This window comes from Pelobates fuscus, chromosome 2, assembly GCF_036172605.1.
Source record: "Pelobates fuscus isolate aPelFus1 chromosome 2, aPelFus1.pri, whole genome shotgun sequence".
NCBI lineage: Eukaryota > Metazoa > Chordata > Amphibia > Anura > Pelobatidae > Pelobates > Pelobates fuscus.
Genome location: NC_086318.1, coordinates 221194822 through 221209187, shown reverse-complemented (window position 1 = coordinate 221209187; position 14366 = coordinate 221194822). Strand labels below are relative to the sequence as shown.

Sequence of the window (14366 nt, the reverse complement as noted above, 5' to 3'; positions counted from 1 at the left end):
GGCAGATCACGCTGATCTTAATGCTGCACATAGTTTGTCTTTTAGACTTTTCACAGTATGGAAACATTGTTTTAAACTTTTCACGAATGCCTGGAAAGTCAACATCTAAGCCATGTTTTATTAAGAAAAGATTCATTTTTCATTAATCTATTGAGCAAATAAATATTGAATGGATTATTGTACGATCTTTCTGTTTACCCACCATTCATTACATTATAAAATATTGATGTAATTTTAATAAAATATTATATATATGTATTATGTGTGAGCATCTAATGTATGTGTTTGTGAATGATCTTCCTTGTTAGATTATTCCCAGATGGTGTCTGATCATTGGATTAAGATTTAGATTACGATTAAGAAAATAAGCAACAAGTTAAGTTGAAGTAGAACTGTTGGGACATCCAATGGCTTGTGCTTGTTTATTTAGACTGTATGCATCATGCAGTGGAACAATACAAAAAAAGCAAAACAACGGAAATGATTGATAGACATAGAACCGTTTTAACTTTGTTTGCTTATTACTTGAAGAACAGATGGATTGTGTTACGTGAAATAACAAAACAAAAAAGTCAGCAAGTGGTCACAGGACATTCTGATCAGTGGAGAGGATTCCATGTAAGTTAGCTAATAAGTAACTGCACTTATGCAATAGGTGAAATAATATTTAAAGCAAATATATGTTTGCCCCAGATTTCAAGAGGACAAAACAAGAACTGGTCTTCAGAAAAGAGCTCTGTTGAAAGGTACGCATAAAAGCTTTAAAGATTTGATACACTTAAATATATTTCATACAGATAATTATATTGTAGACATTCCATAGATAGTTCAATCAATATTTGTTAAGAACACATGAAAACTTTCACTTTAATGCTGAAATAAAAACAAAATTATACGACTTGTTGAAGGGCAGGAAAAAGATACAGTTCAGACTGAAAGATTTATAGTTGGTTATTGATTTATTTTGTTTAAGAACAATTTTCTGTACCAGTTAAAACATTTCATTTTACTTATTTTATTCTTGCTATGTTACCAAAAGGCTTTTTTTTGTGAAAAAAAAAAACTAATTGCCTAATCTCTCTGCTTCTACAAATGCATATAATATTGAAACTATGTTTTTTGTTCATGTACGTTGTGTTATTTAACAGTTACTATTATTGTTATTATTACTAGTATTTTTAAAATGCCATAATTTTCTGCAAATCTGTACAAGTAGGAAAATCAGACATTAACAGCAACAATATATACAAACAAGGACAAAGGGAACAGAGGACTCTTTCAGTAAGCTATTGTAGTTCTTTTATAAAACGTGTTCAGTTAGATAACCTGTGAGCTTACAATGTATTCTAAAGGAGCAGGGACCAGTGGGAGGTAACCATGGGTAGCAGGGAGACATTGAAGATGATAGCCTGGAGCTTTACAAAGCATTTGCAGCAAGTGCTAAGAAGTGAAGTGATTGAGGAGCTAATTGGGGAAGATGTCAAGCAGCTGGAGAGGAACACTTTAAGCACCATAACCACTACAGCTTGCTAATGGTTTGATGACTTACATGGGGTCCACCAGGCATCGTTTACTTCTTCCATAGGCTACTTTGCATATATTTACTTAATAACTATTAAGCAGTGTTAAAAAAATTCTGAACACATAATTTACAGCCTTGATTTATTTTTTTATAGGCTTTATTGATTCTGAGTAACCATGAAGGTCCAAATCATTCTTCTGCATTTAGCTGCTTATGTTGCTGTGTCAGTGTGCAACCGTGTCTATGTGCATCCTTTCAACCTTTTCAACTTCAACAAAACAGAGTGTGAAAAAGCTGAAAAGCTAAATCACACAATTGAAAAGCTTTTCATACCCATCTCAATTGATTCCAAGATAAAGTCTGAAGAGGAACTGGTGAAAGAGAAAACATCCTTCGACGTAAAACATCTTGGAATTACAGGAAACTACATGTTAAATAGGTTGACATATTTAATGAATGATTTTGGTTTCCGGGCCCTAAATGCATTGATGAAAATGAGCAAAGATGACACTTTTCTCCTGTCCTATACCAACTTATATGCGACTATGATATCTTTCTATCTTGGTGCCTCTGGAGATACTTCGGATGATCTACAGACAATTTTGGGCTTTCTGCACTCATCAGGTCATGCAGACTGTGCATCGAAGGTGAATGGCCTTAAAGTTCTTTCAACCCTCAGAAACATTGACAACCTACTCTTTTCCAAAGGTGCCAACATTGATGCCTTGACTATAGCGTGCATCTTTGTTGCCCCAGACGTCCCATTATCAGAGATGTTTGTACAGAACTTGCTTCCATCAGCTGACGAACTTTATGTGAGGTCAGTTGATTTCACAAATTCAATTAAAGCTGCAGAATTGATCAATGATTTTTTGGAGTCTCGAACATCAAAAAAAAATCAAAATGTATTAAAGTCTACTGCTGAATCGACCAATCTTTTATACACAAGCTACATCCATTTCACAGGTAAGAACAATTTAGAGCTATTCACAAATTATTACTGATGTTGTTGAAATATGCAGACTGGTAACAATATGTATAGACTCACTTTGCATATTTCACAACACAATTTATTTTAATATTCATACTGTATTTGTCATTTTATTAAGATATATGTTCTTTTGCATTAGTATAACCTTTGTCTTGCAGTGCAATTTACAGTACAATAAACTATTTTTCGAACTTGTTACCGCTAGTTTAAAACTATTAAACTTCACAGGAATGTAACCCTAATAACAAATCTTCATCAAAGTAATACACTCATTTCAAAGTTAAGAAACCATTACATGTTAAAATGTGATCTTAATTGTTGAAATGTTGAGGTACCCTCTGTTTTACCATATAACCCATGTTATATAATTATTATATAGCATTATAATTAATTGAAACTGAAACTGGGATATAACACTTTTAAAGAAAGTAATAGGAAGATATGAATATGTTGTGGACCTTATGAATATCAGCAGGCAGGGCCGCCATCAGGGGGTCCCGCGGCGGTCCTGGGGGGCCCGGACTGCTTTGGCAGTCCAGGGCCCCACAATTACTCTCTGCACCTATATATAGCGATGATCGCTATATATAGGTGCAGCCGCGGGCCCCCCGGCTCCCTGTATCCGCAGAGGGGGCCCAGCGAGCTGCAGCTTTACTTTCCAGCATTTCCTCGCTCTAACTCCCGCGAGACGTGCGGACGTTAGAGCGTTGCCATGGGTTACCATGGCAACGCTCCGCGCGCCGCGCACACCACGTCTCGCATCCACTGCACTTACACACACACTGCATCCACTGAACTTACACACACACTGCATCCACTGCACTTACACACACACTGCATCCACTGCACTTACACACACACTGCATCCACTGCACTTACACACACACTGCATCCACTGCACTTACACACACACTGCATCCACTGCACTTACACACACACTGCATCCACTGCACTTACACACACACTGCATCCACTGCACTTACACACACACTGCATCCACAACACTAACACGCACACTGCATCCACAACACTAACACACACACTGCACCCACTGCACTAACACACACACTGCAGACCTTGTGCTTTGTCAGGGGCCCCAAAATTTCTGGTGGCGGCCCTGTCAGCAGGTGAAATAGGGGATGAGGGAGGTATAACACAGTACAACCTTATACATATATTAGCATATTATAAAGAGCAATAAATAAACCACTCGAGCAACTGGTCTTCTTAATTATATTCCTCAGGGGGAGGGGAGAGGATTTCTTCATTCAGGAGCCATGGTACATAAGGCAAAAAGTGGCAAGATTATCAATGTTTATTTTTAAAAGTCATTGTATTGCTTAGGAAGTATGCCAAAGGTCTTCAGAAAAGACGTTAGAGGTAAATTCGTGTAGGACTCCACCCTACCCACTAGAAGATAACTGAGGGTTCCCAATCTACAGGGTATTTCCAAGTTCTGATGCTGATGAGTGATGGGTTGAAATGAGTGTGGCCACAGCACAGTATTGGGAGAGAGATCTTGGAGGAAGGTCAACAGAAAAGTTTCATACCCTTAAAAGCAGCCATCAGGGCAGTTTTGACTGCTATATGTTAAAATATTGAATTACATCACAAGGTGCTTGAATTGAGTCATTCTGCAAGACTTCATCTAGTAATGTTTCACCATCCCCAAGCACCTTTGGAGGTACTGGGTGGCTTTTGTATGCAGTGGTTGGTCTTTAATTTGATGCGAGCAGCTATTGGACAGGTTCTTGAGAAGGTAGTATTGTAGACGGCACTTGTCATAGCAGTACATGTGGTAGTTAGTGTGGTATCAGTGAGATGAGAGGTTGAATGTCATTGGAAACATAGAGGAGAGTATAGGTGTGGCACATAAGGGTGGTTGGGTTGGCAACCCAGACAAGATTGCAGCTTAGGTGATTAGGGAAAGGGAGAGGTGTGTTAGTGAGGTTAGCTATAGAAGAAAGATTGTAGAAGATAACTGTTGCTAGCTTGATGGGTAGGGGAATTGGACCTCTACAACATGATTGTGCATAACATATGACTTTATTGTACCAGAGAGAAAAATTGGGTTATGTGTGGAGCAAATGATGAATCTGCCAATTTTGCTTGCCTGTGCCACGGCAAGGTCTTTGTCTAACAAGACCAATTAACACTTGAGAAAAATACCTAATGTCAGCAGGTATAGTTTGCTTAAACCTTATAGTTATTAGGAGTCTTTCCTGGGCAGTCCTAAGCCATGTAGATTGTAACTGATATTGAGACTTTACTGGATCAGAAAACTAACACGTACTTGTTTTTTGTTATCTAGGTAAGGTAAACAATTCCTTTTTGTTTCCTGAACCTCAAGACTTTTGGATTGAGCCAAACAGGAAAATTCTGGTTCCAATGTTGTCAGTATCTGGAACGTTCCAATATAAGACCGATGATACCACGAATCAAACAGTATTAAAGCTTCCTATTAGTGAAAATGACTTCTTATTGTTGGTCCAGCCAACTAACGGGAACACACTTGAGAACATAGAGTCTTCAATCTCTTGGGATACATTTCAAAAATGGTTGAATAATTTATCAAATAGGTATGTCTGTAGTCCACAATTCATTCTCTTATTAAAATAATAAATAATTACACATATTCAATAATATCTTGTTTATATTTTTAAGGAAGATCAACTTATCTCTACCAAAGCTGGAAATAGAAAGTTCCTATGACATTCAAGAGATTCTTGCCAAACTAGGAGTTCCATCTCTACTTGGAAATACAGCGAATTTTAGGAAAATAAGCAATGTTGACATACAAGTTGGGCAGGTAACGTTTATTTAAAGCACTTATTCAAGCCTTTAATGTAAATATTATAGAACAATAAAGTAAAGAATATATAATCCGCCAGTTCATAGGTACATTTTATGGTTGTGGCATGGCAGTTAGTAAGTGCAGAAAGTAGTTTGTAAGCACAGAAGGGGTAAGAATAATATCCAATAATGCAGATGGTTAGAAGGTTAAAGGGTTACTCTATGCACCCGAACCACTTACAGTGATTGAAGATGGATGCCCATCACCAGAGGCTCAAGGAGCCTTGGCACCCAGTGGGGACCCAGGTAAGGCAAACCAAATATTTGACGCCATTACTGGGAAACATGGATACTCTTCATATCATGCTTGGAGTAACACTTTAAAAGTACTCTTGGGGAAGATAAGTAATAAGGAGTGGCCAACCATTAATAAAGATTAAATTGTCACACCTAAGATTAAAATGTCACGCAAAGCTCCTTGCATAATTTAAATGGTGATGGCACACACAGGACCCTGAACCAACAGCTCCTGCTAGCTATCAATCAGGCAGCTGGAATATTCAGCTGCAACTGCCTATTATTAACTTGCTGCATGCAAAACTTGGATTGAGTGCTCTCTTCTTCCACGAGGCAGCTGAGTTATTAAGCATGTTCACACTGCATGAAAACTTAGACTCTCTCCTAAAAGAGAGAGACAAGTTTTATAAACAGTGAACCTGAAAAGAATGTCTATGTATATAAATGTGTCAGTGTATGAATGTGAATGCAAAATCCAAAGTGAGACACAAAAAAAGAAACCCCACTTTCTGGCCCCTGGTGCCATGTAACCAATTTACCCCTCTACTTACACTCAACCTATGTCATGAGTGGAGTTGCTCTTGGGTGATATAAACTAATTATACAATTACCTTACTAATGCCTGACTGGACCCACATAAAGTAACTGAGGTATCTATATGAGATCAGTTTATTGTATATTTCTAGTATTACTGCACAGATCATAACAGGACAGCAGCTGAACCAGTGGGTAGGTGAACTAATAGAAAGTGGCAGGTTTGAATCTACCTGAAGAATGCCAAACCTAATGTCACATTAGTGTTTTGTGGTTTTACTCAACCATAGTGGGAAGGGAACAATAAGTCCAGAACGCTAATTTTAGCCAGTTCATCCAAATCAAATTCCTTTTAATCCGCACTGTAACAATTCTATTTCCCTGGAAATTACATGTGGAGTAAGGAAAAACCCATATAAATCCCAGATGAATCAATTTGTTCAAGTGTGGAGTAAAAGGACTTTAATTTAGATGAACAGTGCATTTACATGTACTAGATGCATAGTGTCAATTCATTGATGAATCTCTTTAGTTATTAAAAATGACACTCTGTGCAAACAGAAGACTGGAGGATTATAAAATATTTGTGCACAAATCCATTTAAACTGGGTTGAATTAATCAAATTCCTTTTCATCCGCACCCAAACAAGTCAATCTGTCCAGTCTTATCGATGGAATATAACTCCACAGACAAGTCTAGCTTGACCGCTCAGTGAATTAGGCAGCTGTCTAGGGCAGACCAACCAAGGTGGGGGTAGGGGAGCACAGTCTCCGGGTGACCAGCATAAGGGTGGAGCACAGTACTCCCCCTCCTGCAGGTCACAGAATGTATTGTGGCAGTGCGGACCAAGGTAGTGTCAGATTGGGTAGACGAAACAGAAGATCCAACATCGTGGTCCATTCGGCCACACTACATGGAGAGAGGTCAGCAGACACAGGAGGGGTGGGGGGGAAGAACAAAGAGGTGCACAGAGGGCTGAGGGGGGGACAATGGGGGGCACAGAAGGGATTGCGGGCAGAAATAAACACACAGAGGGGCTGGGGGGCAAAGAGGCACACAGAAGGGCTGGGGCAGCACAAAGAGGCACACAGAAGGGCCAGGGGCACAAAAAGACACACAGAGAGGCTATAGAAGACAAAGAGACACACAGAGAGGCTTGGGGACAAATAAACAAACAGAGGTGGGGGTGACAAAGAGGAACACAGAATGGCTGGAGGACAGAGAGAAACAGAGGGGCTGGCTGGACAAAGAGACACACAGAGTGTGGGGGACAAAGTGACACAAATAAGGGCTTGAAGGACAGAGAGACACACACAGAGAGGCTGTGAGTATAAGGAGAAACACCAAGTGTTGGAAGGGGACAAAGAGCAACACAAAGGGGCTGGGGTAAGAAAGAACCACACAAAAGGGCTGGGGAGAGAGACAGAGAAAAGGGCTGGTGGAGAAAGAGACACATAGAGGGGCTAGGGGGGGAGAAAGAGACCCACAAAGGTGCTGGGGGATTTGGGGGAGAGACACACAGAGGAGCTAGGAAAGGAAAAAAAGAGACACACAAAGGGGTTGGGGCAGAAAGAGATACACAAAGGTGGCAATTTGTTTTTTTTGATGGGTGGGTGCAAGTAGCTGGTCTGACCTAGGGTGCAAAATTGTTTTGCACTGTCCCTGTCCACAGGTAAATCCTGGAAAGGTAGGTTTGTTCAACCCAAATAAAATGGATTTGTGCATATGTCTATTTTATACCTCAGCAGTGGTGCGATAAATATTTTCTGTCATATATGTTCAGTATGATGGATATATTTTTACACCCAATAAATGAAGAGAGAAAATGTGTTTTCATGAAACATTGCTCAGTAATTCTAACAATAAATGTTATTGTATATCATTTCAGATTATAAATAAAGTTAATTTTGAATTGGAAAGCATTGCCTTGGACACAAGTGAAGCAAAGAGTCATTTGTCGGACAAAGATGACATTGAACCTCTGGAAGTGAAATATAATGAGCCTTTTCTCCTAGCTGTATTTGAAGGCACCACAAAAGCATTTATTTTTATTGGCAGAATAACAAATCCTGTAAATGCCCTTTAAATGTTAAGAGTGCTGGTAAATCAAGGCGCATCAATGGCAGTACTTGCTTCCCAGATACCTTACAGCTAATCTAGATATGATAGGACATTTCTGAGTTTGAATCCCTATGCAGCCATCTCAGTTTTAGCCATGAATGTCATCTTGGCATAAGTGCCACTTGGTTGACATCACCTATTTTAATGTCCTGTCCTCCTGATCCTTTCATACTGTCTTCATACCTCCACATGTTGCCAGGTATGCTCCTGTAGAAAATAGAAATCTTAAAATAATAATTTTACTTGATACTTATTCATATGTATGTATGTATTTTATTCTTTATAAAATAGGCTTTCTGGTATCATATACAGTACATACATATGTTGTTCTGTGTCACATAAATAATAGTGTAATCAGACTTCCCTGGCTTTTCTTATAAAAACAGATTTATTCTTATTGCTTCACAAATACAAAGTCAGTTCTTACAACATCATTCATGTTAAAGCTGAAGGTATATGCCAGACATTCTGAGTGCGGAGACACTCTGCCCTTGATGTTCTGTGTCGCAGTGTCTGTGTCTGATTGTTTCTATCTTACACATTTAATACATTCTATATATACACCACCAATGTGGGTGTGCAAGCATTACAAAGTCATTGTTATTGATACAATATGATTGTTGATAAGTCTAATTAGGTCACCCCATGTTCCGTGGACACTCAGAAATAGATAAGAGCTTGTAACATGTATTATTGTCTGTTCATGTCACCCAAGATCAACCATGCCGCAGTGGGAAATGCATGTAAGAAAAATGTCCAAAAAATAGAAGATTTTACAGGTCCAGTAGCATATTCCTTCAAAACGTCCCTGTACAGGTCTCAAAACTGTCCTGAATTCAGCAAGACAGTACTAATTCAGACTTCTGTCCCAGCATTCTCTGTTTGTTACCTATTGTATCTCTTTTGGAGACACCAGAGAATTGTCCCTAGAAAGTGTAGTGCAAGTGCATCATTAAACATAAATGTGCTGTGCTAAGGGCACTAGAACCATTAATTGTAACAGCATTCTATGCACGGTTCACCCAGCCAGTGTGATTGGCAGTGTGCATTCACTCCAGGTTGACATGCCCCTTCTTTGGTCAGGATCCAGCATTTGAGCAGGGCCAGTAGTACAGGTTGTGTCGCTGGCTTTCCCCATTTAGGTCAGGCCATCAGCATCCCGCTTTAGATACTTTCCTATGCTGGGAGGCATGCTAAGTACATGCTAAGTCACTTTTAATGCTGTTAAACAACACTAAACATAACCCTGTTTTACTGCTAAGCAGATGTAAAGAAGAAAACTAAACAATCTTAAATAGGAAGCCAAGGTTTAAAATATAATATTTATTATCACAGTACCAGTTCTACTTCTACTCATTTAATGCTGTAGATATGGGGCCATATTTAAACATAGTCCCCGGTCAGATAAATTATGTTCATGACTTTTTATTAAACAATATTTCAAAACTATTTTGTGCCAAATTATTAAAACACAAAATATATCTGTTCCAGTGAAAATGCCGGAAATATATGTAAAATGCACATCTGTGTAAAAGTTTCCCTGATAATATGTAACTATGGAATAAAATATCTCAGTTTCTATATATATATAAAATGCTGTATGTGGAGTTTTTTTCCCCTCTATACTTAATGCAACAACAACAAATGAAAGAAAACAATAAATCAGAGAGAGATAAAATAAAAGCATCAAAAAAGTAGACAAGGCAACACAATCCTGCTGAAGAAACAATATGGGCACTTAACATTAGATACTTAGATAATAATCTGAAAAAACTGTGTCCTTTAAAACTCTTCTCAAACTACTATTATACACTGTAACTAAAATATAACATAGTAAAATCAATAGCATATAATAAACATGCAATACTGGAAAGCACATTTTTCGATGCACCTTTATGGCATCTTAAAATCATACATAAACTGTAAGGTCCACATCAGTGGGTTAATGACACAACTGTCACCTATTAGCATCATGTGAGAAAACTGTTCTGACTCACCTCACCCTCTAAACCAAGCGGTCAATATCTGGGTGATCCCTTCTGCTGGTCACTGAGAGCATCAAGCAGCTTCCCATCAGCCGGGGTAGAGGAAACAGAAGATCCTCCATCCCGGTAAGCGGCTTGCAGCTTGGCTACGCTTCATGGAGGTAGATGAGCTGGCACAGCGGCGGGAGAGAGACCACAAAAGGATCGGTGAGTGACAAAGAGACACACAGAGGGCGGCTGAGGGGGCAAGGAGATGCACAGAAGAGCTGGGAACACACAGAGAGACACACAAAGGGGCTGGGGGCAAAGAGACACAGAGAGTTGCTGGGGTGAGAAGAGAGACACAAAAAGGGGCTGGCTAGAAAGAGACACACAGAGGGGCTGGGGGAAGAAAGAGAGCCATGACGGTGCTGTGGGCGAAGAGACACACACGGGGAAAAGGGAAAAATGAGTTTGGGGAGAAAGAGACACACAAAGGGACTGGGTGAAGAAGGAGACACACAACGTTGGCAATTTTTGTTTTGGGTTTGGGTGCAAGTAGATGGACTTGCCTAGGGCTCAAAATAGTCTCACAATGGCCTTATCTGTAACACCGATTTCTAGTCCACCATCTCTCCTCCATCAGTCTTCATTGATGTTTGATGACACTTCCCCAAGCAGGACAAACATCCTGTGTGATGCCGACAAGCTGTGTTCACTGTCAGCATGCTGACATCTGAATGGAGTGACATCAGTCACTCCTTTTCTATACTCCATAGGCAGCTCTAGCAGCGTCAACTAGCCAATTACCACAGCACACACAGCACACACACCGTGGTTGCTATTTGCAGAAAGTAGAAAGGCTACATGTGGAAGGTCTCTTCTGCTCTCCCTTTTTAGTAAATTCTTCAGCATAGTCTATGCCCAAGAACTAATTGACAGTTGGGGTAAAAAAAACTATTTTTAAACAGGTTTGCCTCCCATTAAACATTTGCTAGAAAACTGTCTAGAACCCATAACTAGAAATCACAGGGCCCCGGTGTGAGAAATCACTGGGGCCCCCTAATGCCTCTCATCCCCCCCCCCACACCCGAGCCCCTCCATGCTTCTCTGTCCCACTTTCCCAGCCCCTCCATGCTCCTTTTCCCACCCCCCAGTTTCTCCATGCATCCCATTCCCTCCCAGCCTCTCCTTGTGTCTAATTCTCTCACCCCAGTCCCTCCATGTGTCCCATTCCCTCCCCCTCAGTCCTGCCCTGTGTCCCATTCCCTCCCCCCAGCCCCTCTATGTGTCTCATTCCCTCCACCAGTCCCTCCATGTTTCCCATTCCCTACCCCCAGCCTCTCCACGTGTGTCTCCATTCCCTCCCCTAGCCTCCCCATGGGTATCCATTCCATCTCCCCCCCTCCCATGCCCCCTTCCAGACGCTCCATGGGTCCCATTCCCTCACCCCTGCCCCTCTAAATGTTTCACTTCCCTCTCAGTGCCTCCATGTGTCTCATTCCCTCCGCCCAGGACAGACACATTTAGATTATTTAATAAGACTGATAGGTATAAAGAGTCCCTCCTCCGCTTACACCACAGTCTTTTTTTCCTGTCCTTAGCCAGTTCTACAGGACTTAAAAAAAACTTTTTATTTTTTTACCACCTTCCTGCATTTGTCGTGGGTACTTTCCAAGTGAAGTTAAGCCTCTCTTCATTTGATGAAACCAGTAAACGGCCTGCAAGAGCAGGACTAACTGGGTTAGGTTCAGTATGAGTACTGAACTGCTATGTGGGAATATGGTGTTCTGAGGGAGACACATATGCAAGGTAAATTGTGGGGTTGGACCTCCTTAAAATTTCCTGTTGTGCATAACCCCTATAAATTTAGGCCAAAAATCCCCCTTACAAGGCAGCTCTTTGGGATCCATACTTGCACAGGGGATCCTCCCTTGGAAGGAACCCTCTGGGGACTCTGTTGTTCCTATTTTAGGTTACCTGAACAGTAGGTGTGCGTTGTATTCCCCTGAGAGGGGGTTGGTTTAAGCCGCTGGGGTCTTTTTTTATTTTCAGCCACAGGTTCCTCATTTCGAACGCTGGAACGCAGTATGCGTTCCAATGGGCAGAAGTGATGTTTGCGGTTATCGCCGCATGACCGGAGAGACGCTAGAACGTATTACGTGCGTTCCAGCATCCTGTGCATGTGTTTCAACCGGCTCTATTTGAAATCAGCGTGGGCTGGGGTTCACTGTGTGCCTGCTTAGAGCATCTGATGGTGTCCTGGGTACAATCCTTCAATCACCTTATTTGAGATCATTGAAGCTGGTGATCTTCTGTTCTTTTGGCTGCTTGGATTTGTTTTCCTTGTCTAAAGGTATGCTTTTTTATTCTTTGCAGTTTTTCTTTGCTATTCACTGTATGCTTATGCATTTGATAGACCATGGATTTTAGTCCTTTTACATACTCTATTGATCTTGAATTATAGCATGGATTCTCCCTCTGCCTCTCTAGAAAACATAGGTGAGCCAATTACTTTTTCTTATAGAGTGTGTTAAAGAGTGCCAGAATAAGCCTTTTATTTTTATTTTTTCCCCTCCAAGAAAAGAAGGGATAAAACCAATAGATGCTTGAATTGTTCGTCTTATGTACCTTTGAGGAGAGTGCTTATTGAAAATAGCGGATGCTTTCAATAGAGGTTCCCAACAGGCAGGGCCGGATTAAGAGCCCAGTGGGCCTGGTGCTGACAATTATGATGGGCCTAATTACAGAATCTTATCGACCAAAAACACTAAAACGGTCATACCTCACAAGCGTCATGTATCTGATGGAGATGGTGTTGGAGGGAAACTCATAGGATCCAGCTATAAGAAAACACATACTCTATGCTAATCTCTCTCTAATTTATGCTTTCATCGTTCAAGTAAATCCATACCCCCTAACAGCAGTGTCCAGTGAAGCAGGAAGTCAATGGGCTGGGTAAAAGGGTTGGCCACTGGTGCGAATCACGTCACCAGACCTGCCAAAAGGGGAGAACATGCCCAAAAAGGGGGCATGTCTGTCCAAAGAATTTGAAGGACAGCCTGGCATGAATGCATGTCAGGCTGCCCGCCAATCCTGCAGGCTGGCCAACTAAGGGCATACTATGCAGGCAGCATTCTGAGCTTGACATAAATGCGTCTAATGATGCGCTCACTCCATGCTTTCTAAGGACTGTCCCCTAGCACTCGCTAGTCCACTTGTCTCCTTATCTTCTTACTAGCAGGCAGAAGTTCCTGGTATACAGTCTGAGACAGAGAAAATGTGTATGTAGTGAGTGTAGAAGAAAGGAGGGGACATACCACAGTGTTAGAGAGACAAACAGCATTACCTAAACTAATTTTATTGTCAGCCAGTCCACACAGGTTTTGTTCCCATACATCCCTCTTAAGCTTCCAAACTTAAAGGGACACTATAGTCACCAGAACAACTACAGCTTATTGTATTTGTTCTGGTAAGTAGAATCATTCCATTCAGGCCTTTTGCAGTAAACACTGTCTTTTCAGAGAAAATAACTCCACTGGCCACTCCTTAGATGGCTGCTAGAGGTGCTTCCTGGGGCAGTACTGCATAGTGTGCAGCACTGCCATTCAGTGTCTCCACCCTATGCATGCAGACACTGAACTTTCCTCATAGAGATGCATTGATTCAATTTATCTTTATGAGGAGATGCTGATTGGCCAGGGCTATGTTGGACTTGTGCTGGCTCTGCCCCTGATCTGTCTAGTTCACAGTCTCAGCCAATCCTATGGGCAAGTATTGTAATTTGCTCAGACCACCACTTCTGATGATGTCAGCAGACAGTCAGTTCAGAGGCAGAGCCAGCAGCTGCAGACTTGAATACAAGTTATATTTTACTATACTTAGGGAGGCAAGAAGTGGCCAGGGTGGTGGTTTTAACATAATAGGGTCAGAAATACATGATTGTGTTCCTGACCTTGTAGTGCTCCTTTAAGCAAGAGTATGTGAAGAGTAGTTAGGGTTGCCACCTTTCTTGGGAAAAAATACCAGCCTTAATCATTTGTATAATCACAAGGAGTGACATCAGAGAAAATTCTGTAAAATCACCAACAGACTACTCACAGTTTGATTCTGCTGTATAGATGGATTGCTCCCAATGTCTCC

The 14366-nt window shown here is 41.0% G+C and overlaps 1 protein-coding gene across 1 annotated transcript; it reads left to right on the top strand.

Annotated features, from left to right (window-relative positions):
• The first annotated feature begins 661 nt into the window (after window positions 1-661).
• AGT (angiotensinogen) lies at window positions 662-8656 on the top strand. Its single transcript, XM_063443199.1, has 5 exons — window positions 662-746; window positions 1677-2488; window positions 4825-5092; window positions 5178-5322; window positions 8027-8656. The coding sequence occupies exons 2-5, from the start codon at window positions 1699-1701 to the stop codon at window positions 8222-8224; spliced, it is 1401 nt and encodes a 466-aa protein (XP_063299269.1). The 5' UTR covers window positions 662-746; window positions 1677-1698; the 3' UTR covers window positions 8225-8656.
• Window positions 8657-14366: the final 5710 nt, after the last annotated feature.